The sequence below is a fragment of the Podarcis vaucheri genome (genome assembly GCF_965113315.1).
Source record: "Podarcis vaucheri genome assembly, chromosome: 16".
In the NCBI taxonomy this organism is placed as follows: Eukaryota; Metazoa; Chordata; class Lepidosauria; order Squamata; family Lacertidae; genus Podarcis; species Podarcis vaucheri.
Window position 1 is genome coordinate 23,114,185 of NC_138754.1, and position 24,136 is coordinate 23,138,320.

Below are 24,136 nucleotides of genomic sequence, written 5' to 3' on the forward strand. Positions count from 1 at the left end.
CATACTGGTTCCTAGTGTTAACGGAGAAATCTGAGGGCTCCCTTGGACAAAAAACAAGGACACCAGCCAGGAATACCAGAGCAAAACAGCAGCCAGTAGGCTTAGTCTTTATTGAAGATTGTCGCAGCAGGACTCCCACCTGCCACAAGGTGGTACAAGATGGAAGCCCTGAACAAAAGAGCCCCCAAACTTTTATTAGTTGCTAATCCCCATGTTACACCCCCCCAAACTACATCACTCATACATCACTGTTACATCATGGAAGGGGAGGTCTGGTGGCAGTAATCTGAGCATCCTGGACCCTGCCTCATGTTCCCCTTGCCCCCCACCAAACACCCATCAAATGTAACAAAAAAGATATTTACATTTCCCTGTAAATTAATCAAGTCAATCACACCCTTTTGCCTTCATCTGGGTTTGTTAATTCTGGAATGGCTACCTGTCTGGCACTCGGGTATCAGGATGCCAGGGATTATGCCAGGCAGAGGGGCTGCTGAGTAGCTGAGCTCACGTGTCTATATGAGTTTCCGAAGTTTTCCCAGTGAGCCAGTACATAGAGACATTTATCAGTGAATTGTTACATTTGGTATCGTGCAGCAAAGGCCCTTTGAATAGATAGGAAGAAACTGTGATGAAGTGTTTTGTAGGGACAAATCACAAAAGTCACAAAAGTGATTGTGCTGGTTTTGGTAGTGGGCTGCATGTGCATGATATCTGCTGGAGGGGCAACCCCCCCCACCTATACATAAATTCCTGAAACACTAGTAAAAGTCCAATATTCAGGTTGCTCAAGCCTCACAATGTTACCTTCCTGTTCCCAAACTGGTGATCTGGCAGCATCGCTCAATCATCATCATAATATTTTAAATCAGTCCCTTCCTTCCAGCTGTCTCCCCCTTTCCCCAAGCCCCTGTTCCCCCATACCTGCAGGTCCTTCTCGTGACTCTGCCGCTCCAAAATCAACACGCGATCTTGAAGCTCCTCCACCGTCCCCTGAAGAAGGTTGTTTTCTTCCATCATGGCACTCAGCCGACGCTCCAGCTCATGCTTCCTATCCGTAAGCATCTTAATCTGAAAGCGGAGGAGGGGGGGGAGGAAAAGGAACCCCCAAAGTAAGTCTCAAGAGTTTGTGATTTCCCAGCCTGGAGAGAATGAGAACTCCGCCAGGTGTAGAGAAGGAGAGAAATGAATGCAAAATCTACCTGCACCTGTAGTCAAAAGGGGAGTCCGCTTTCCCCCTGGCCAGAAACTTGTCTGGAGAGGCAAGAAAGAGAGAGTGTGGGGGAGGAATTTAAACTCTTAGAGAGCTGGAATGTGGGTTGCCAGGCAAAGGAGGAGGGAGGGAAGGAGGGAAGCCAGGCCGCTGTGTTCTCTGGAATTCCCAAGAGAGATAAAAACGCCAGGAAAGGACGCCTTGCCCCTCTCTCAGTCTGCCCACGGAGCACCTTGCTTACACCTTCAAAGCACAAACAGATTTGTTTATGCAACTGCTTTCCACACTGGGCCTTTCCCCCTTTTTCTTTTAGGTAGTCAAATGTGGGGGAATTTCCATGGTCTGGATTACAGGTACCTAAACAGCCCCGTCAGATTTGGGGAAGAGGCCTTCTTGCTGCTTCAGGCCAAAGACTGTTGCTTCTTTTCTTTTACTTTTACGCCAATATCTATTTGAACTCCTCCAAGGACTTTAATGGAGTTCAAATAGATATTGAACTCCACCAAGGACTTTTAAGGGACGCGGGTGGCGCTGTGGGCTAAACCACAGAGCCTAGGACTTGCCGATCAGAAGGTCGGTGGTTCGAATCCCCGCAACGGGGTGAGCTCCCGTTGCTCGGTCCCTGCTCCTGCCAACCTACCAGTTCGAAAGCACATCAAAGTGCAAGTAGATAAATAGGTACCGCTCTGGCGGGAAGGTAAACGGCGTTTACATGCGCTGCTCTGGTTCGTCAGAAGCGGCTTAGTCATGCTGGCCACATGACCTGGAAGCTGTACGCCGGCTCCCTCGGCCAATAAAGCGAGATGAGTGCCGCAACCCCAGAGTCGGTCACGACCGGACCTAATGGTCAGGGGTCCCTTTACCTTTACCTTTACCTTTACCTTTAAGGACTTTAAAGTACAGTGGTACCTCGGGTTAAGTACTTAATTCATTCCGGAGGTTTGTTCTTAACCTGAAACTGTTCTTAACCTGAGGTACCACTTTAGCTAATGGGGCCTCCCGCCGCTGCCGCCCGATTTCTGTTCTCATCCTGAAGCAAAGTTCTTAACCTGAGGTATTGTTTCTGGATTAGCGGAGTCTGTAACCTGAAGCATCTGTAACCCGAGGTACCACTGTAGTGTGCATGGTTCACCCCTCCCCCTTTTCCCCATTGTGTCTTGACAACAACCCTGTGAGGTCGGTTAGACTGAAAGATTGACTGGTTCAAAGTCACCCATGGAGTGGAGATTTGAGCTCTCCTTTTCTCCAAGCGATTCAAAACAGAGAACACATTTCTCCCCTACCCAAATCAAATTCTCAGAGGTTCCGTACAATAAAATCCCCCATCAAAACCTGCAGCTAACACTTAAGTTAATGCTGTATAATGTTCACGAATCCTCACTGTGTGTTGCAGAAACTCATTTTTATATCCATAGAAGCTGAGAGGGAAGGCGTTTGGCCCAAGGTCAATCGGTGAGGTTCACAGCTGTGTGGGGATTTGAACCTGGGTCCCCCCAGTCCATGGCCAGCACTTCAACTGAGGGGTAGCCATTGTGGTGCCCTCCAGATTTTCCCACTCTGTAACTTCTGTTAAGTTGTGGGTGAACATATCAGACGACACAGCGATTCTTCAAACAGCTCTTGTTTATTCACAGGTCAGACCAGAACTGAACTGAAGGGTTCAGCCAGCCTGCTTATATAGAGCTCCACTACAACGCAACTGTAACCACTTTCTGTAACTATCCAATCACTGAACGTCACTTTCAATCCCTTATTTGCATATGTGGACCTGAGTGATAACTATCTACAATATCCCCCTGCTGGCCCAGGGTGAGAACTTCAGTACATAACAACTCCCATAATATCTGACCATTGGCCATGCTGGCTGGGGTTGATGGGAGCTGGAGTCCAACAACATCTGGAGGGCACCAGGTTGGCTACCCGTGTTCTATCCATTACATTACCCTGGCTCATTTACCAGCAACAGCCACCAAGTTGCCTCTGGAAGCTCACCAGGCGGACCCCTTTCTTCTATTTGTCCCCAAGCACCCAGTATTCAGAGATTCTAGTGTGGTACAGAAACATTTATAGATCTCACATAAATCCATAACATTAATTTAGGTATAATACAGTCTATTTATTTTCTTTGAACAAATTACACTGAGATTTACTATTGATTGTTATTCAGTTTCCCCCCCTCTAAATGTATATTATTATTTATTTTACTATTATTATATAAAAGAATAATTTTTTTTTAAAAAAAGTAAAACTCAGTACTGTAAAAAAAGAGAGAAAAGATCCCTCTCTCTGTTAAAAAGCTTTAATTTAATGTTTAAATTGTCAATGGTTTGTAGTGGAATGATTGCATTTTGTGACTGTTGCAGCTAAGTCAGCTTGGAAATCCCAATATGTGTCTGTGTGCACCATATTCAATCAAAGCCCAGAACCTGAACCAGTTCTGGGCAATTCCTAGTCAAATTTGGCTGGGTTGGGTTGACACAACCCCAGATCACTCCCATGGGGGCACCTGGTTGGTCACTGTGAGAAAAAGATGCTGGAGTAGTTTGTTCTCATCCAGCAAGGCTATTCCTATGTAGATATGCTCCGACAGGCACATGACGTGAAGGAATTTCCTTTGTCAAAACAATGAAGTCTTGTGGCATCTTAAAAACTACTTTGAATATTTTTTTTTTGTTCAAGGATGGTATACCTCAAGGTCAGTCACAGGGTGTTCTTCGAAAGTTTCAATGTCCCCACACTGGTTTGGGGCTATTGCTGTTTCTAAAATAAAATTTGGGTCCATTTATTCTGTTGCATAAAAGGGACGCGGGTGGCGCTGTGGGTTCGAATCCCCGCAACGGGGTGAGCTCCCATTGCTCGGTCCCTGCTCCTGCCAACCTAGCAGTTTGAAAGCATGTCAAAGAGCAAGTAGATAAATAGGTACCACTCCAGCGGGAAGGTAAACAGTGTTTCCGTGCGTTGCTCTAGTTCGCCATAAGCGGCTTAGTCATGCTGGCCACATGACCTGGAAGCTGTTCGCCGGCTCCCTCAGCCAATAAAGTGAGATGAGCGCTGCAACCCCAGAGTCGTCCACGACTGGATCTAATGGTCAGGGGTCCCTTTACCTATTCTGTTGCATAGAAGAGTCTGGCCTATTTGTCCTAATGCAGAAGGCGCTTCTGGCAGATGACAGCATATATACCACATTGAAAGATGAGCAGCGAAGGAGCCCCTAATGTTGTAAGTGATATTATTAGGTTCTGTGACAGTCCTGGCAGAGTTGGGATCTGGGCCTGTCCCTGTAACTCTGTTCTTTATTTATTGATAAAAGTGTTTTCATTCTGCCATATAATAAAGTACTAGGATAGTGCTGAACGTTGAAACATAAAACATCACTGACAAAAATAAAAATGCAGATAACCATTGAGGTAACTGGCTAATCCAAAAACAAAAATTAGGCAGCTACAAAGGCCTGCTAGCATAGAAAGGAGATGCGTAGAAGTCACAGGGTGCGTGCCAAATCTCTGCTGGAAGAGCATTCCACAGCATGGGACCCGCAGTACTAAATGCCCGCAGTACTAAATGCCTGATCTATATACAGTGGTGCCCCGCAAGACGAATGCCTCGCAAGACGGAAAACTCGCTAGACGAAAGAGTTTTCCATTTTGGAGGTGCTTCGCAAAACGAATTTCCTATGGGCTTGCTTCGCAAGACGACAATGTCTTGCGAGTTCCTGCTGGGGTTTTTTCCTCCCCCCCCTTTTTCTAAACCGCTAAGCCGCTTATCAGCTGATCCGATCAGCAGATAAGCCGCGAAAAGCCGCTAATAGCGCTAATCCGCTAATCCTTCAATGGGCTTGCTTCGCAAGACGAAAAAACCGCTAGACGAAGAGAATCACAGAACGGATTCTTTTCGTCTTGCGAGGCACCACTGTACAACGAACAGCACTCCTCTACATGATCTCAGAGACCAAGCAGGGGTGTGATGGTATCGATCCCCAAACCGTGGGTTACTTGGTTTGTGTATTTTGAGTAGCAGCTCAATGCCTGCTTAAGGCTCTCTCGAGGTGCATCTATACACATAGTGTCTTGTACCTCTGTAGAAAATGGGATCAGAGAATAAGGGCCTGTGCAATGCAGCATTGGAGAAAGTTGCCACTCAAACGCCTGCACCTTCTCCAGTTTGTTAATGGTGATGACAGCTCCTCCTTTCTCAACCTCCATTTTGTTTCTCAGGCTATGGACGGCAGTGCACTCTGTGTGGCTGAGATTGTGAGGAATGCTGCGGTTTCCTGAGGACCTCTGCTTGGGCACGGAGCATGCCAGTCTTGTCTAATTGACCTCCCATCAATTAGGCCTGCTGGATGATCACCACATTTTGTGCTAGCCTTCTCCCAAACTGGTGCATTCCAGATGTTTCAGAAGACAATTCTTATCAACCACAGCACTATGTGGCGGTGCTGTTTGAGGCCGATGGAAACTGTAGTCCAAAACATCTGGAGGCATCAAGTTGGGAAAGGCTGTTTAACACTCACACTTGTTTTAACTGAGGTAATTACTTCTGATTCTACAGAAACTATTTTGCTTTATCAGCAAAACACAATTACTCCCTGTTTGCATTCCCTGCCACCCCCTCTTTCCTCCCACTGGGTACCACATATGACTCATATACTATTTTGCTCTGAGATAAGGACAAATCAGAGGAGAATGACCACACTGAGGAGTATCCTCTGTTGACTTTGATAAAATTGCCTTCTGCAATGGATCAAGAGAATCAAGAATGGAGAAACCACCCTCTCTTTTGGGCTCGGTAGAAACAGAAGTAGTTCATAGGGACAGTCAATGTGCCAAGGGAAGGGTTTAAAAACCATTAGAAGCATAAGAAGCTTATACTGATTTAGACCAGCGATGTCCAACCAGTAGATCGCGATCTACCAGTAGATCCCCCGGCTGATCCTGGCAGATCATGGGATCCTTATCATGTACAAAAAGTTACGGGGGGGAGGTAAAAAACTCTGGGCAATCCTTCCCCCAAAAAACTCAACAACTCTGGGCAATCCACCCACCCCACGCACACTCCTCCCTCCAATGACAATGGGTAGATCACTGCACAATGGATAGATCACTGTCAGTTTTTTTTAATACTGGGAGTAGATCACAGTCTCTTGGGAGTTGGACATGCCTGACTACTGGTCCATCTAGCTCAGAATTGTCTATGCCAGGGGTCAGCAACCTTTTCCAGCCATGGGCCGGTCCACTGTCCCTCAGACCACGTGGTGGGCTGGACTATATTGGGGGCGGGGGGGGGGGAATGAACGAATTCCTATGCCCCACAAATAACCCAGAGATGCATTTTAAATAAAAGGACACATTCTACTCATGTAAAAACACGCTGATTCCCAAACCTTCCATGGGCAGGATTGAGAAGGCGATTGGGCCGCATCTGGCCCCCGGGCCTTAGGTTGCCTACCCCTGGTCTACGCTGCCTGGTAGTGGTTCTCCAGGGATTCAGGCAACTGTCTTTCCTTGCAGTACCTGGAGATGCCTGGGATTGTATCTGGGGCCTTCTACATCCAAAGCAGATGCTCTGCCACTGAGCTATGTCCTTATTGGAGTTGTTGGGGTTAAACACCTCTCTTTGCTTGAACTACTCTTGAGACGATGACTTCTAGTCCACACAAAAGTGCTCTCTAGCTTACATTAGTTCTTGTTTAAACATTTTTGGCCATTCTGTTGATCGCTTGGGAATTTCTGCTTACAAAAGAGCTGCTCTACCAGTGAGCTACTGCCCTTTCCCTTGACATCAGTAACGGTCCTGGCCATGATCTGAAGGCACATCTGAGGGTACCACCTTAACAAAGCTAAGCAGCTCTGGCCAGGGCCTGGATGGAGGACTGCCTGGAAACCACATGGTATGATGCCTGGGTTCCATGGTGAGAAAGACAGGATGAAGAAGCAAGAAAATAAATTTTAAAATAATTAATGTTTAAGGAAGGCAATTAAAAACAGCAGCTTTCAGAGAACAAGTAGTGTTATGTACTGAAGTTCTCACCCTTGGGCCAGCAGGGGGATACTGTAGATAGTTATGCAAATAAGGGATCGAAAGTGACGTTCTGTGATTGGATAGTTTTAGAAAATTGTTACAGTTACGTTGTACTGGAGCTCTATATAAGCAGGCTGACTGAACCCTTCAGTTCAGTTCTGTCCTGGCCTGTGAATAAACAAGAGCTATTTGAAGAATTGCTTTTTCGTCTGATATGTCCACCCACAACTTAACAAGTAGGATTCAACTGATGTTGATATGGGCCCATTGGGACTGGTAGGGCAGTAGCCAAGGAGCCCAACAGTAGGTGGCGCCAGAGCTGATGACAGGCAATGGCAACACATGCTAATTTTGTTCCCATCCTCCAACTCCCTGCTGAGCTTTACAAGGGCAACCCTGAGACTAAGGAGGAGGAACTTGACAGCCAGGGCTGATTATAAGAAGGTAGGCAAGTAGGGGCTGTGGCTGAAGGCAGACTGAGATTAGTGGGGCAGTGCCCTATTTGCCCCAATGGATCAGTCTCCACTTTCTTGATGTTTCCTGTTGAGACCCTTTTCTGTCTGTGCAACCTCCACCAGAGGCAGGTAAACAAAACCCTGTCCCAGCAAATATGCTGCAAGTGGACGCCAGACTTTTTAAAGCAAAGGTCCGAGAGTAGCGTTCTCAGTACCCGTGGGGGAGTGTTAGGGAAATTTTCAGCATCCCCCAAGGTGCCACTGAAGGGATTTTCTGCCCGTACGTTTTATGTTTTCTTACTCACATCCGTCCTGTGGTCTGTAATTCTTTAGTACACAAATATCAGTTCACCAGTTCCAGACCTTTCCCGTTATCCAGTCTGTTTCTCACACAAGAAGGTCAAAAGGCCCCATAAAGAATTTTTTTAAAAAAACCCTCAGAAATATGTAAGTCTGAGAAAGGCTAGGTGCAATATAGAGTGCAGACATGCTTTAAAAGAACCTAAAAAATGTTTTGAGACATTCGGAGCTCTTCTTCAGCAGAAAGAAAAACCCAATTTCTAGATACACAAGGTGTACAGCAACTGTGAAAAAGGCGTCTTCCATGTTAGAGATCATTAGGAAAGGGATCAAAAATAAAATCAGCTGAGTTTTAGATGTCTAGTTAAAACTGTTTTATTTCAGGTCTTTGAACGGTGTTCTGATTTTTTAAATAAACAATCTTATATTTTATGTTTACATTTCCGAGATTTCCAATTTCGGAGAATTAGGTTTAATTTATATTTTAAATTTTGAATGTTTTCTTTTTTTATCACTGTAAGCCACTGTGAGACTTAAGACAATGAAAAGTGGTATATAAAATTGCAAATTAGATAAATTCAATTTTATGGTGCAACCACACTTGGAATGCTGTGTACAGCAGGGGTCATACTATGTACGCGCACCCGCCAACCACCTCAGATCACCACAACATCAGTAGAAACATTTTCCTTTGCCAGCGTGGTTTGATTTCAAATCACACAGGCAAAGGAGGTGGGATTTGTAGTCATCACTGATGAGCAGCTCCCAAGTGGAACCAATCCGAGTGAGGCATGCATTTGTTGCCAGATTCAAGCCTCTCCTTGCCAAGGAACTATTAAGAGGGCACTTAAAGCTCCCAGTTGCTCCTTGGCAGCCGTGTGGGAAAGAGGTGCAACTTGGGTTTGGTGGTCTCAGAAGCCAAATTAGGTCCCCTGCAGGGCGTAATGAGACCTGTGGACTAGAGGTTCCCCATTACTGCGGTACCTCAGTTGACAAACAGTCCTGTTTATGAACTATTCGGTTTACGAATTCCGCAAAACTGGAAGTAGTGTGCTGGTTTGTGAACTTTACCTCGGTCTAAGAACGGAATCCGAACGGTGGAAGGGCACTGGCGGCGGGAGGCCTCATTAGGGAAAGCACGCCTCAGTTTAAGAACAGTTTCGCTTTAAGAACGGACTTCCAGAATGGATTAAGTTCGTAAACGGAGGTACCACTGTACTGATGTACAATTCTGGTTTTAAAAAGGTTTAGAAAAGGGCAGTCAAAATGATCCTATGAGGAAAGGCTACCACGTTTGGGGCTTTTTAGTTTTGAAAGAAGGCAAGTAAGGGGGGATATTATAGAGATGTAGAAAACTACTGCATTTTTTGCTCTATAAGACGCACCTTTTCCCTCCTAAAAAGTAAGGGGAAATGTGTGTGCGTCTTATGGAGCTAATGCAGGCTGTGCGGCTAAACCAGAAACCAGAACTTGCTGTTCTAGCTTCTGGCTTAGCCACGCAAAGCCTCCACAGGGCATGGGGAGCCTTCATCCCGCTGCCCTGTGGAGGCTGCGCATGGCTATCTCTGGCTTTTGTGGGAGGTGGGGGAGGGACAGAGCACGCGGCTCTGTTCCTTCCCCCACCTCCCACAGAAGCCGCACTCCCTTTAAAGGGCTGCGTGGAGCGTGTGTGTGGCTCTTGGGGGCTTTTCCCTGAGGAGGGAGAAGGGCAGACCATCAGTGAAGGGCTGCCCTTCTCCATCCTCGGTGAAAAGCCCCCAAGAGCCACACACACGCTCCACGCAGCTTGTGAAAGGGAGCACTGAGCAGAGCCTGGGATGCAGACAGGCTCTGCTCAGCACTCCCTTTAAAGAATATTTTTTTCTTGCATTCCCCCTCTAAAAACTAGGTGTGTCTTATGGTCAGGTGTGTCTTATGGAGCCAAAAATACTGTATGTCCCCTTCATGGATGACTGCCTTGTCGTGGTGAAGAAACTATGCCGTGCAGGGCCACCCAAGACGGACAGGTCATAGCTGAGAGTTTAGACTAAATGTGATCCACCTGGAGAAGGAACTGCCAGACCACTCCAGTATTTTGCCAAGAAAACTCCATGGACATAAAAAAGGAGAAGCTTTGAGAAGAAAGGGAGAGCTTCTAAGACATGCTCTGGTTCATGGGGTCACGGAGAGTCGAATACGACTAAGACGGCTAAACAACAAAGAAAACTCTGTATAAAAAGATATATGAAATAGCTTTATCCAGCCTGGCAATTTTTAATGGCAGGGGTGGGAACCAGTGACCAGCGAGATGTTATTGGATTTCAACTCCCATTAGCCCCAGCAGCCAACATGATCAGGGATGGTGGCAGGTGGAGTCAAGCAACACCCTGGGTTTTCCTGCCATTGTCTTAAGGTCTTTGGAAGAGAGAAATATCAACACAGATACCAAGACTTAAAAGCAATGCATATGTCAATGATGAAAGCATCCTTTATCAATGAATGATTGTACCCAGTGGTGGCTGGTGCCCATTGGGACTGGTGGGGCAGAAGGAAGGGAGACCAACAGTAGGTGGTGCTAGAGTCAATAAGAGGCAGAGCCAACCAATTCTAGTTTTGTCCCCATCCTCCCCCCTGCTAAGTTCTATGGGGGCAACATTGAGACTAAGGAGGAGGAGGAAACTGATAGGCAGTGCCACCCTCTGGACTGGATACAAGTCAGAAGCCAGGCAGAAGGGAGCTGACTGAAGGTAGACTGGGATTCGTGAGTAGTGGACCAGCCTCCACTGAGGGTACCAAATCCCCAACTCTTCTTGCAGACCAGCAGAGACAAGAAGATGGAGGAAGCCAAGAACCCAGAGAGCTAGAGACATGAAGAGCATCACAAGCATGGCATGCAAGAAATGGAGGTAGTGGACCAGCCCTAACGGACCAGCCTCCACTGAGGGTACCAACTCCCCAACTCTTCTTGCAGACCAGCAGAGACAAGAAAAAGATGAAGCCAAGAACCCAGAGAGCTAGAGACATGAAGAGCATCACAAGCATGGCATGCAAGACGTGGAGGCTGATGGACATGCATTTCGCACCCTAGGACCACTTCTGTACTTACTTCAAGGATTTGCTGCTCCACAGTCAAGTAGGAAGGGAACGGGGAAGGAGAGAAAGGGGACAAGTCAGGATTGACGAGGAGAAACCAAGAAACCTAAAAGCTCAAGGTGAGGAGGGGAAACCTTTTCTAAAACAAGAAAACAAAATGATTATCCCAGCCCTCCAACCTTTTTTTTAATAAACAGAGTGGGGCGGGAGCCTGTGGCCCTCTATACTATTGGACTCTAACATTCTCAGCAAGGGCTACTATAGCAGATGTTGAGTTTTAATGTTGTACAACAGGGGTCAGCAAACTTTTTCCACAGGGGGCCAGTCCACTGTCCCTCAGACCTTGTGGGGTGCCAGACTATATTGGGGGGGAATCCCCCCCACGACTCTCTCCACAGCGCCAGATGAGCCCCGGTGGCTGCTTACCTGTGCCTTGTGAGCAGCAGGGGCTGGCGGCGGCAAACGGATGATGAGCGGAACAAAAGGGCTGGTTCCAGAGAGGGGCTGCTTAAAATGGCACTCAGCCAACCCTGGCTCAACAAAGCCCAGCCCCCTTCCTCCTCTATGCAGGGCAGGAAGAAGCCAGGAGGAGGGAGGAAGGAGGCGCTGTCGCGGCGTGGGGGAGGAATGGCACAGCCCGAATGATCAGAATCCCCATGCCGATTCACGCAGCGATTCCCGGACCATCCATGGACCAAATCCAGAAGGCAATCGGGCCAAATCTGCCTCCCGGGCCTTAGTTTGCCAACCCATGTTGTACAAGGTTGCACTAGCAGAAGCTATTTACACAAAGCTACCAGCAACCTGCCTATGCATTTGGTTGCACAACCTTCCTTCGGCACAAAACAGTTCACCTGCAGAACAAATATACTGATGCGTGACTTCAGCTTAGCCCCACTGCAGGTGCAATCATGGTACAAAGCACAAATTATAGACAAAACCATCTCTGCATTTATGCCAATGATGGCCAACCTACTTGGCCAGGAGGATCAAGTAGGGCAAGACAAAGAGACATTTTTGCTGCCCCAGGAAGAGTGGGGAAATAATTCTATGCTAGAAATGGCAGACACTCACCCCCACAAGTGGAATAAATTATGCAAAATGCAACAAATATTTATCCACTTCGTTTCACTTTGCTCCAATATTGGACGGTTTTGTAGCTTTTTTGTTTTGTTTAGTAAGAGGGAAAGGGAAGAAAGACAAGGACAGAAAATAATAGACACATGGGTCATTGGGAAAACAGGAGTCTCAACATGGTGGGCAGGATCTGGGGGCCCAAAGGAAGCTAAAAGAGAAGAGAGAAATATAGAAGCTTCTGTTCCTGCTCAAAGTTGCATTGATCCAGCCTCTGGGTTCTTTGAGCAGGTATTTTATATTTGCCTGTGCCATATGTTATTTCTATAACCGTAAGGCCTAGAAACATGAATTAAAGAGGAAATCTGGAGAATTTTGCCAATGGAGCAAGAACTCCAAATCTAGTTCTACAAACACCCACATCTTACGTTTAAAGCACATTCAACACACATTGAAAGCATGTGGCAAACCCCCAAAGAATAGTAGGAACTGTATTTTTTATCCTTCACAAAGCTACACTTCCAGCACCCTTAACAAACTACAGTTCCCATGTTTCCTTGCCATTGGTGGGAACCAATGGGCTTTAAATGTATGGTGTGAATGTGTCCTCAGAATCCAGAAAGCAGCAGGCTGGATGTCAATAATAATAATAATAATAATAATAATAATAATACATAATAATAATAATAATAATAAATTTATATCCCGCCCATCTGGCTGGGTTTCCCCCCAACTAAAAATACTCCCTGTACATTCATGAAAACTCCAACTCTAAGTGGTCTAGAAGGAAGATTCAATCTATTTTAAGCTTTCCCCCATCATTCTATGTAAAGGGAGTTATTCCACCCCAGCCAGCAAGGCTGACATGGAACATTCCAGAAAGAGCTTCACCATTTAATGGTGCTAAATGCATAATTGGTCTTAATTGCAATGGTGGCCTCGCCATTTCTGGAATCCTTGCAAAATGGACCATAGACCGGGGTTTGTGGATGATTCCCCCCCCCCCAATTGAAGAACATATTACTTCAGGGGGTATCAATTAGGGGATGAAATCAATGGTGGGAGGTGTTTGGAGGATTGCATAGCACTCCCTGCACCACCTCATTATCTCTCACACCCTCATACACACACACACACACACACACACACACACACATACACTTTGCAGATAAAGCAAACAATTCTTAGAGGAATGCAGTCCAATTATGGGACGCGGGTGGCACTGTGGTCTAAACCACAGAGCCTAGGGCTTGCCGATCAGAAGGTTGGCAGTTCAAATCCCCACGATGGGGTAAGCGCCCATTGCTCTGTCCCAGCTCCTGCCAACCTAGCAGTTCAAAAGCACGTCAAAGTGCAAGTAGATAAATAGGTACCGCTCTGGCAGGAAGGGAAACGGCGTTTCCGTGCGCTGCTCTGGTTCGCCAGAAGTGGCTTAGTCATGCTGGCCACATGACCCAGAAGCTGTATGCTGGCTCCCTCGGCCAATAAAGCAAGATGAGCACCACAACCCCAGAGTCATCCGTGACTGGACCTAATGGTCAGGGGCCCCTTTACCTTTTTTATAGTCCAATTCTTAATGGGGTAGAGGAAATATGGGCCTGCTGTGTCAGGGTAGGGCGTGTGTGTTTGCCTGCAGCCTTTGGACCGACTTAGGAGCATAGGAAGCTGCCTTATACTGAATAAGACCAGTGGATCCATCTAGCCCAGTACTGTTCACACTGACTGGCAACGGCTCTCCAGCGGCTCTTCCCAGCCCTACCTGGAGATGCCATTGGGAACTGAACCTTGGACCCTCTACCATTTTGCTATGAGCCTTCCCCTCCAGCTTCTCTACCACTGCCATAGACCATTCCAGCCATGGGGGGAACTCACCTCTGCTTGAAGGCTCTCGAGTCGTACAATGTGCTGGCTGGTCGATGACTTCTTCTCCCTGAAGTCCTCTTGGAGGACATGAACCTGCATAGAGAGCTGTTTTTCCACCTCCGATGCCTGCAAAAGATGGAAGGGCTGGGCAATCAATCAATCATCGAAGGCACCAACAGTTTTAATGTAGAACTCTGCCTTGTTTTGGTCTCGCCACTGAACACTGGTGTCTCTCTGCTGGCAGAATGGCTCTGTCATCATAGCTGGGCAGCTTCATGTAGGACAGTGACAAATCCCACGTTCCACCAGGTTAGCATTTCCAAAAAATACAACTGGGATTCATGATGTGCTTAAATAAGTAATTCCATCGGATGCTAGAACTTACTACACCTTATCGATATGTGCTGCTATAGATGGGGAATTAATGCTCTTCCATTGGGCAATGATCAAAAATCTTATAGCTGTAAACAGGTGAGCTTTCAGATCTGTACTCAAAGCAGGCACATGCAGTTGGTGTAAGTCACCTAACAATACCACCAGAGGACAAAAGAGAACAGCATAATTTGTGATGGAGCAGGTGGAGGACCTGTAGCTCTCCAACTGCCCTCAGCCCTGGCAAGCATAGGACAGATGGGAGTTGTAGTGCCATAGGTTCCTCATTCCTACTGTAATGGAAGTGTCTTCCAAATTCTAAGTTCCCTTGGCTGACTGATCTAAAGTACAGGGTTGCATCCTAATTTCAGTTTACCATTGGGTCTGTCTAACTCTAATTGTGCATTAGACGAGGTGTGGGGAACCTCGTCTAATGCACAATTCGCGTCGTCTCCCGGGCGAAAAGGGGCGAGCCGAGGGCTGCCCCGACCTTAAGTGGCCTTTCTAAGGCCCGCCCCTGCCGCCAGCCGATTGGCTGGCGCCAAGGGGATGTTAATTGGGGGAATCCCGGCGGCCTCCCGCGAGGCTGGCACCAGCCTCGCGAGGGCGAGTGTGGGTGGTGTCGTGATCCCGCAACCCCCCCTCCTCCTGACGATCGGAAGGGGCATTGTGCATTAGACGAGGTGTGGGGAACCTCTGACCCGCAAGGTATTGCTGGACTACAATTCCCATCAGCACCAGCAAGTGTGGGCAATGGCCAGGGATGATGGGAGTTGTAGTTCAGCAATATTTGGAGGGCTAAAGCTTCCTCACATCTGCATTAGACACTTAAGCAACCTATCACACTTGATAAACACATGTGGAGAAATGTCTTCCACCTCAGAGTGCAGAAGCAATGAAGTCCCCCAATGTTGGAGGTTCACAGGAATAAAGCTTCAGGGATAGCCACTTTCCTGCAAGGCTGATGTTGCTTTTTAAAAAGGAAACAAAAAGTGAGACCGGGAATTGGTTCCAGTTATTCACAAATTGCCCTAGGATGTTCCCAAAGGAAATCATTACCATTCTGTTTTGCAAAAAGTAAAAATAGACCTCGTTTAGTGCCAGAGGCACCCATCTCCCAGCAACTGAAAATGAGATCTGCTGAATGAAGGAGGAAGCCTGGGCATTTGAAATAATCCATTGATAAAGAGTTGCCTGCTATATATTTTAAAGAAAAGGCATTCCCACATCAAACATGGAACCAGCCTCATAGCTGCAGAAGGCTACCCAGTGTGTTTATAGCTAGGTAACATTTCAGCTGGGACATCAGGTTAAAAGCTTACATTTTTTATCTGGTACAGTGGTGGTGGGGAGAACCTCAGGCATGAGGTTGCTCATTACTCCCCCACTTGCCCCAATTTGCAAAAACACACTTTCTTTATTGTTTTTGACTAGCTGAAGGGCGTGTGAGAGTGCGTGGAAATCGGCCTACTGCACAAAAGTAGAATTTACACTCAATGCTCTGCCTGCTTTTTCCCCTGGCTCCTCCTGCCACTGGTATGTAGTCCCAGAAGGCTGCTCAGTAGGGAATACAGTTCTTGAGCTGAAAAAGATTCAGAATCCTGAGGGTACTATTTCCCTTGCTGGAACTAATTCCCACTTCCTGCCCACAAACATAGGATGCTTTGCAGTAGGGAAAGTGACAGGAAAGAGTGGGAGAAACTATTGCTTGGCGCAACATCCTATAACTGTCTGGCAAACAAATCAGAATGGCTGCTCAAAAAAACAGCTGATGATGTCGCATAACCTCCCCACAAACTTTGTGCAAGCAAATCAAGATGAATACTCAATGCGCAGGTCATCTGGAAGTGACCTTGCTCAGTATTGTCTAAACTTTCTCTTCCACTTATCCTTTCTGGAGATGATGATAATGATGATGATGATGATATTATTATTATTATTATTATTATTATTATTATTATTATTATTATTATTTATTTATATCCTGCCCTCCCCAGCCAAACTGTGCTCAGGGCGGCTAACATCAAAGTATATAATACATTAAAACATAAAATCCAGCAATCGACTGAAATACAGATTAAAATCAGATTAAAATCAGAATAAATCAGATGCCTCAGATGCCAACCCAAAATTTATAACTATAACTGTAAGGGTTGGAGATTGAAGCTGCAGATGATCTACCACTGAATTATGCCATTCCTCCACACCACAGATCCTGCAGTGACATTTAAAGCACTCTTATATAGTGGTACCTTGGGTTAAGAACTTAATTCGTTCTGGAGGTCTGTCCTTAACCTGAAACTGTTCTTAACCTGAGGTACCACTTTAGCTAATGGGGGCTCCCGCTGCCACTGCACCGCCGGAGCACGATTTCTGTTCTTAACCCGAAGTACCACTGTAAGGTGTGGAGTGTGACCTGTGCTTCTTAAATTGGTGTGCATGCAGTGCTCCCCCTGCTGGCAACAAAAATGCATTGCAGCAAGAACTGAGGATGTGCACTGTGCTACTAAGGAGGGCAAGGCATGGGGCCTGGAAAAGAGCTTCACTCTGACCCCAGGAAAGTGGCTTATGCACAAGTGACCTCAGTGGCTTTGTTTGTTGTACTGCAGGCAGGTGGGGGAGAGAGAGTGCCATGTGTCATGATGATGAGCTAAGTGACCATCTGCTTGCTTCTTGTGTAGATGCCAGTGTGAGTGTGCAGGTCTGTGCAGACTCAGAGTTAATAAGATTATGGTCCTGATACAGGGCTACGTCTAAGCCATCTACCATCTGTCCTCTGACACCTTAAAGAAGAATCTCTGTTCCCATTTAGATGGGATATAGATATAGGATATAGGATATAGGATATAGGATATAGGATATAGGATATAGGATATAGGATATAGGATATACACTACTGGGTCAGGTATCAAGGTTCTTTTCTCATCTTGGCTGTGAGCCCTGGAAGACCTGTTCCTTGTCTTGTAGGCCTTTTCCCACCTGGCTTTGGAGGGTGGGGCCCGGACTGACTCCAGCTACGAAAGCTGAAGCTGCTGAATAAACTATTGGGTTGGGGTATTCTTTAAGGGTTTTGTTGCAGGCAGGGTTGTTGCTGTTTTTGATTTATTTATTTTTGCAACTTCATTTTAGATCTTATGATTTATGTGTTAATTGTTTAATTTGGTTGTGTTTAGGGAAGTTTTTAATGACTGATGTTTTTATGTATTTTTAATCTTTTGTTGCAAGCTGCCCAGAGTGGCTGGGGAAACCCAGCCAGATGGGCAGGGTATAAGTTGTTGTTGTTGTTGTTGTTGTTGTTGTTGTTGTTGTTGTTGTTTACTTACTTTTTGATGTTTTATATATTGTTTATGGCCATTTTGTTATGCTGGTAATTAAGTATTTTTTTCATGTTGTAAGCCCCCTTGAGCATAGTTTTAACTATGGAAAGGCAGCATACAAATAAAATTATGTATGTGTGTATGAAATTTACAAGGTCATTAAGAATTTGGTTCCAGGATACCTCAAGGGCAGCCTGATTCCTTATATCCTTGCCTGATCACTGAAGTCTTCAGGGGAGGCACCGCTCTGATTTTTAATGCCCATACAGCCTGGGACTGAGATATCTACCTTTGGCTATATAAACCTTTATAGGAAAGGCCATAGTTCAATGGCAGAACATCTGCTCTGCATGCAGAAAATTTAATCCCCAGCTCTCCAAGTAGGGTTGGGGTTGTCACCTGCCCCAAACCTTGGAGAGCCCCTGCCATTGTGTAGAAAATACTGAGCTAGATGGACTAAGAGTCTGTCTCGGTATAAGGTAGCTTCTGCTGTTCCTATGAAAATTGGGACATATGCTATAAAATAATAATAATAATAATAATAATAGTAGTAGTAGTAATAATAATAATAATTATTATTATTATTATTATTATTATTATTATTATTATTATTATTATTTATACCCCACCCTCCCCGGCCAAGACCGGGCTCAGGGCGGCTAACACCAAATATAAAATACAGTAAAAACATTTCAGACAAACAAACAGTTAATTAAAATATAGGTTAAAATACAGTTTAAAATACAGCTTGAAATACAGCCTCGTTTTAGTGGTAGCCCATAAATCAAGTCCATAAGGGGGGGAAACGTCAAATATTCACCAGGGCCAACTATCCGTGCTGGTCCTACATGGGCCAGCAAAAAGAGCCGAGGGAAAATTTATATACAAAATCCCATATAAGGGGTTCCATCAAAAAATAAATAAAAAATGAGAGGGGGGTCAGACTGAGTCCAGCCCAAAGGCCAGGCGGAACTGCTCCATCTTGCATTATGCATTATGCATTATGATATTCTGTGAAGGCTGTTTTATGCATCCTACCTAAATTCGAATGTCTGAATGCAAGGTACTTATGAGCAACTCCAAGACCACTTCCTGTTCTTAGGATTCCTCATCTTAAAAAAACAACTTGGGACCAGGTGGCCTTTCAAACAGAGGAAAGTAGGTTTTCTAGATCTGCCTCACTCCCCAGCAGCCTTCTGCTACTTGCTGAAGCTCTTCGTTTAGACAGGTATTTACGAAGCATCCTGACCTCTTAATTTTAATTCTATTGGTGTGTGAAACCTTGGGTTTAAGCCATCGATTGTCCATCTTCCTTTTAAAACTATCACTGCTGATTATTGATTTGCCTTTTGTTGCAATTTAAGAGTGCGGGTTGAGCTGCCGTGGAACATTTTATCGGGAAAGTGAGATGATAAATAAATAAATGCAATTTCCCCACAAGACAGGAACAGTACACTTGAGCCTCTCAGGCAGTATTTTAATTTGCCACTTCTGGGATTGTTGGGAAAGCAGAAGGCACTGTGATAACCCATTCAAGCCAATGTAGGCTTTGTAGTTGCACCGCAACACCCACACAGCAGCATTTAGCAACTCTTGTGTGATACCGGCCTGTGCCACAGCCAGACCCACAAGTGATAATGTTGGGGGCCCCCTGTGGCGATCACACAGGATCCCCGGACGTTTGACGGTCTACTGATCCCTGTGCCACCACTGTGATTGCTTCCCCGCTGCCACCAACCCGTTTCTCTCGGGTACACACGGAGTCCAGACAGCTGTTAACATTAAACCAAATAAACAAGTTTATTTTATAAGCCTTAACAAGTTTATGGTTTCAGGTAATTTTTCTTGTCAGTTTCTTAATCTAAGTTTCTTTACTGACCTATACCTTCCTAATAACTCCTGATTATCCCAACTGTCTATCTGACTCCTCCTAACAGTTTCTCTCTCACACACACATCAAAACTAGACCAAACCACAGACTTATCCTCCCTCTCCCTTCTCCAACTCCCAACTGACTTCCAAACAATTCCAACTCTTAACTCTAACTCCTCCCCTTGGTTCCCACTGGCCAATCACTTCATACTCATTTAACCCTTTCCTTATGACCCACCTAAGAGGGCAAACACCACACCCCCATACAAGTGTTCAAAGTAGTTTCCCCCACATAATGGGTGGTGCCCATTGGGACTGGTAGAGTGGAAGGTAGGTGGGGCCGGAGACAATGACAGAGAGGGCCAACGGATTCTTGCCTCCATCCTACTGAGTTCCACAGAGGAAATGCAGAGACTGTGGAAAAGGAAGTTGATGGCCAGGGCTAAACCCTGTCCTGGTTGTAAGCAAAAAGGTCAAGTGGGACTGAGGTTGGTGGGGCAGTGCCCCATTCTTCCCAGCGGACCAGCCTCCATGGCTACACAGTGTGCCACTCATGGCATCCAGACCACAAGTAAGCCCAACCGCCTTGTTGCTTGCGAAAGAAAAACAAAACCATTGAACCAATTCCACTGGGGGACATAGCCTCACTGTTCCATAATAACCCCCGACTGTGTGCTAAAGCTATTTTAAAACAGGATTACTTGCAAGGTAAGCTGTTCATTGAACAGCCTTTTGTGGATTGCCAAGATAGTGGAATATACAGTGGATGCTCGGGTTGCGAACGTGATCCGTGCAGGATGCACATTCGCAACCCACAGTGTCCCCAACCTGCAGCGGCACATCTGCGCACATGAGGGTTGTGATTCGGTACTTCTGCACATGCGCAAAGCATAATTAACCAAAAAAATGCAACCTGAAGCGTCTGTAACCTAAGGTATGACTGTACAGTGGTACCTCGGGTTAAGTACTTAATTCGTTCCGGAGGTCTGTTCTTAACCTGAAACTGTTCTTGACCTGAAGACCACTTTAGCTAATGGGGCCTCCTGCTGCTGCCGCGCCGCTGGAGCCTGATTTCTGTTCTTATCCTGAAGCAAAGTTCTTAACCTGAAGCACTATTTCTGGGTTAGCAGAGTCTGTAACCTGAAGCATATGTAACCTGAAGCATATGTAACCCGAGGTACCACTGTATCCTCAAACCAAAAACACCAGGTATTGAGTTTACAAGAAGGCTTTCAGAAACAGCCCTGTTGTTTCATGGCTGCCAGAGCATCCATGGAGAGAATGGTTTCAGTGTTTATTTTTATCCAAAGGGCATGCTAAGGATCAGAGTTGTAGTGGGGGTTTTTAAAGTAATGTTCTCAACGAGGTAGGCCCCAAGAAGGGCAGCCACATCCAGGAATCGCAACTGGGTCCTGTAATGAAAAGTTGCTGCATGTTTTATACTTGTGCAAACCCCTGGATCACCCCAAACCTGCCAGTAGCTCCCCATCATATACAAATTGTGCATTTCATCTAAGGTATCATTCCTGTGCTTGATAATGGGAAATTATTTAAATAGCCAATCATCTGTATGTTCGTGTAAAGTTGCCTAAAAGAAAAGGTGAGCAATGGTGGAATGTGTGCATAAAATTATGCATTGTGAAGGTGTGGAGAAAATGCTAGAACTCATTAGTCATCTGTTGAAGCTGAATGTTAGGAGATACAAGACAGACAACAGAAAGTACCGTATTTTTCGCTCTATAGGACGCACCAGACCACAAGACGCACCTAGTTTTTGGAGGAGGAAAACAAGAAAAAAAATATTCTTAATCTCAGAAGCCAGAACAGCAAGAGGGATCGCTGCGCAGTGAAAGCAGCAATCCCTCTTGTTGTTCTGGCTTCTGGGATAGCTGTGCAGCCTGCATTCGCTCCATAAGACACACACACATTTCCCCTTACTTTTTAGGAAGGAAAAAGTGAGTCTTATAGAGCAAAAAATATGGTACTTCTTCCCACAGCGCAAAGTTATATGCAGTTCACTCCCTTATGAGGTAGTGATGGCCAACAACTGGGCTGGCTTTAAAAGATTAGACAAATTCATGCAGGATAAGACTATCAAACGCTTTTAGCCATGATGGCTTCTTTCTGCCTCTCTCTCCATTGTCAGAGGCAGTATGCCTCAGAATACCAGTTGCTGAAAATCACAATGTGGGAGAGGGCTGTTGTGCTCAGGTCCTGATTGTGGGATTGTTTTATTAATCTGTATTTTATTATGATGTTTTTAAATATTGGAAGCTACCTTGAATCCCAGCTTTTGAGACAGGTGGGGTATAAATACATTAAATAAATAATAATAATAGATAATCTAATAAAGCAGAGTGATGTGTAGATGATCCAGGATAAGCCCACCATTAATGCACTATTATTGCTTCAATGACTTGTTGCAGAATAGCCCCCTCCAACCAAAACAGGTGACCCTGTGACTATATGGACACCTCGCTTCTGAAAAACATCACAAAATGATATGTGCTCAAACAGCTGAATTTGCTTTTGCTGTTGTTCCAAAATAATAAAAATATAGGGTAAAAAAGGTCTGTTCCCTGTAACATCCCTACTGCGCAACACCTATTTCTTTTTAAAAGGACATTCGCTGAGCCCCCAGTGGCCACTTGCAGACGTCACTGCCGTGTCTCCCACGGTATCTGCAGCCTCACGGTAACAGAATTGCAGGGGGGGAAATCCAGGAACTACCATACTTGTTTCCGTGGCAACACCAGCCGACTGGGACACTGTGATATACAGTCGCCTAGCAACCAGCGACAAGAGCTCCTGAGCCGCTCTGGAAATTGCAAATAAGCCATCCAGGCTGAGATTGATCGTCCTGAAGCAAAGGAGGGGTGAGGCACATTGCTGTGCAAGCCGCAGCGCTGACTGTTCTGGTACAAGAATGATGAGGGGAAATGCACACGTCATCCCCGGCTTCTGGGGACAGGAGGGATACGGGAGCTGAAGGAAGGGGATGTATGCCTTCCGAAGCAGCAAGAAGAGCCAAAGATAGGAAACTACCTTATACTGAGACACATCAGTGGTCCTTTTAACTCAATATTGTCTACACTGTCTGGCCACAGCTCTCCAGGGTTTAAGCTAAGGAGTCTATCCCAGCAATACATGGAGATGTTGGGAATTGAATGTGGAACCGTCTACAGTGGTAGCTCAGGTTAAGTACTTAATTCGTTCCGGATGCCCGTACCTAACCTGAAACTGTTCTTAACCTGAAGCACCACTTTAGCTAATGGGGCCTCCTGCTGCCGCCACGCCGCCGGAATACAATTTCTGTTCTCATCCTGAAGCAAAGTTCTTAACCTGAAACACTATTTCTGGGTTACTGGAGTCTGTAACCTGAAGCGTCTGTAACCTGAAGCATATGTAACCTGAAGCGTACGTAACCCGAGGTACCACTGTACATGCAAAACAGATGCTGTACAACAGGCATGTCCAACTCCCCAGAGACTGTGATCTACTCCCCATATTAAAAAAAAACTGGCAGTGATCTATCCATGGTCATTGGATGGAGGAGGAGCATGCATGAGGTGGGTGGATTGCCTAGAGTTCTTTAGCTTTTTTGTGGAGGATTGGCCAGAGTTCTTCAGCTTTTATTTGTTAACTTCCGGTAAACTTTATTTAATCCCACGATCAATAAGGGTCCCACAATCTACCAGGATCAGCCAGGGATCTCCCAGTAGATCGTGATCTACTGGTTGGACATGCCTGCTGTACATGGTTCTTCACTATACTGAGTCAGAACATTGGTCCATCTAACTCAATATTGTCAGAGGTCAACAAACCTTTTCAGCAGGGGGCTGGTCCACTGTCCCTCAAACCTTGTGAGGGGCCGGACAATATTTTGAAGGGGGAAAAATAACAATTTCCTATGCCTCACAAATAACCCAGTTTTAATAAAAGCACATATTCTACTCATGTGAAAACACCAGGCAGGCCCCACAAATAACCCAGAGATGCATTTTAAATAAAAGGACACATTCTACTCATGTGAAAACATGCTGATTCCCGGACTGTCCACGGGCCGGATTTAGAAGGCGATTGGGCCAGATCCAGCCCCCGGGCCTTAGTTTGCCTACCCATGGTCTACACCAGGGGTTGTCAACCTGGTCCCTACCACCCACTAGTGGGCATTGCAGGATTCTAGGTGGGCGGCGGAGGGTTCTACGGCACAAGCTGAAATCCTCCTTCCATCGAGGACTGGTGGGCAGTAAGGAAATTTTACCATCAAGAAAGATGCATCAGTGGGCAGTAGGTATTAAAAGGTTGACTACCCCTGGTCTACGTTGCCTGGCAGTAGCTCTTCAGGGCTTCAGATAGGGGGTCTCTCTCCCAGCCCTGCCTGATGTTAGGGATTGAACCTGCAACCTTATGAATACAAAACAGATGTTCCAGCACTGAGCCGCAGTCCTTTCCAAGAAGACATTTTCAGGCAACCTTTCCAGTTTGTGTTAACTTCAAGAACCTCATGCTGAATAATGAGATCCTTCTCAGGTCTCATTGTTCATTTGCAAAGCAGACATAGCAAAAGTATAAAT

The 24,136-nt window shown here is 45.8% G+C and overlaps 1 protein-coding gene across 5 annotated transcripts in view; it reads right to left on the reverse strand.

Moving 5' to 3' along the window:
- BICDL1 (BICD family like cargo adaptor 1) overlaps positions 1-24,136 on the reverse strand; it is a 58,676-nt gene that overhangs the window by 19,983 nt on the left and 14,557 nt on the right. For 3 of the 5 annotated variants that reach the window (XR_014214494.1, XM_082203199.1, XM_082203201.1), the window contains exons 3-5: positions 14,008-14,124; positions 11,075-11,086; positions 925-1,071 (exon numbers count right to left, since the gene is read on the reverse strand). Coding sequence is in view for 4 of the 5 variants with exons in the window: in XM_082203199.1 (XP_082059325.1) it covers positions 925-1,071; positions 11,075-11,086; positions 14,008-14,124 (276 nt within the window). In the remaining variant the exon portion in view is untranslated. The remainder of the gene's footprint in view (positions 1-924; positions 1,072-11,074; positions 11,087-14,007; positions 14,125-24,136) is intronic. The other 2 variants (XM_082203200.1, XM_082203202.1) reach the window with 1 other exon arrangement.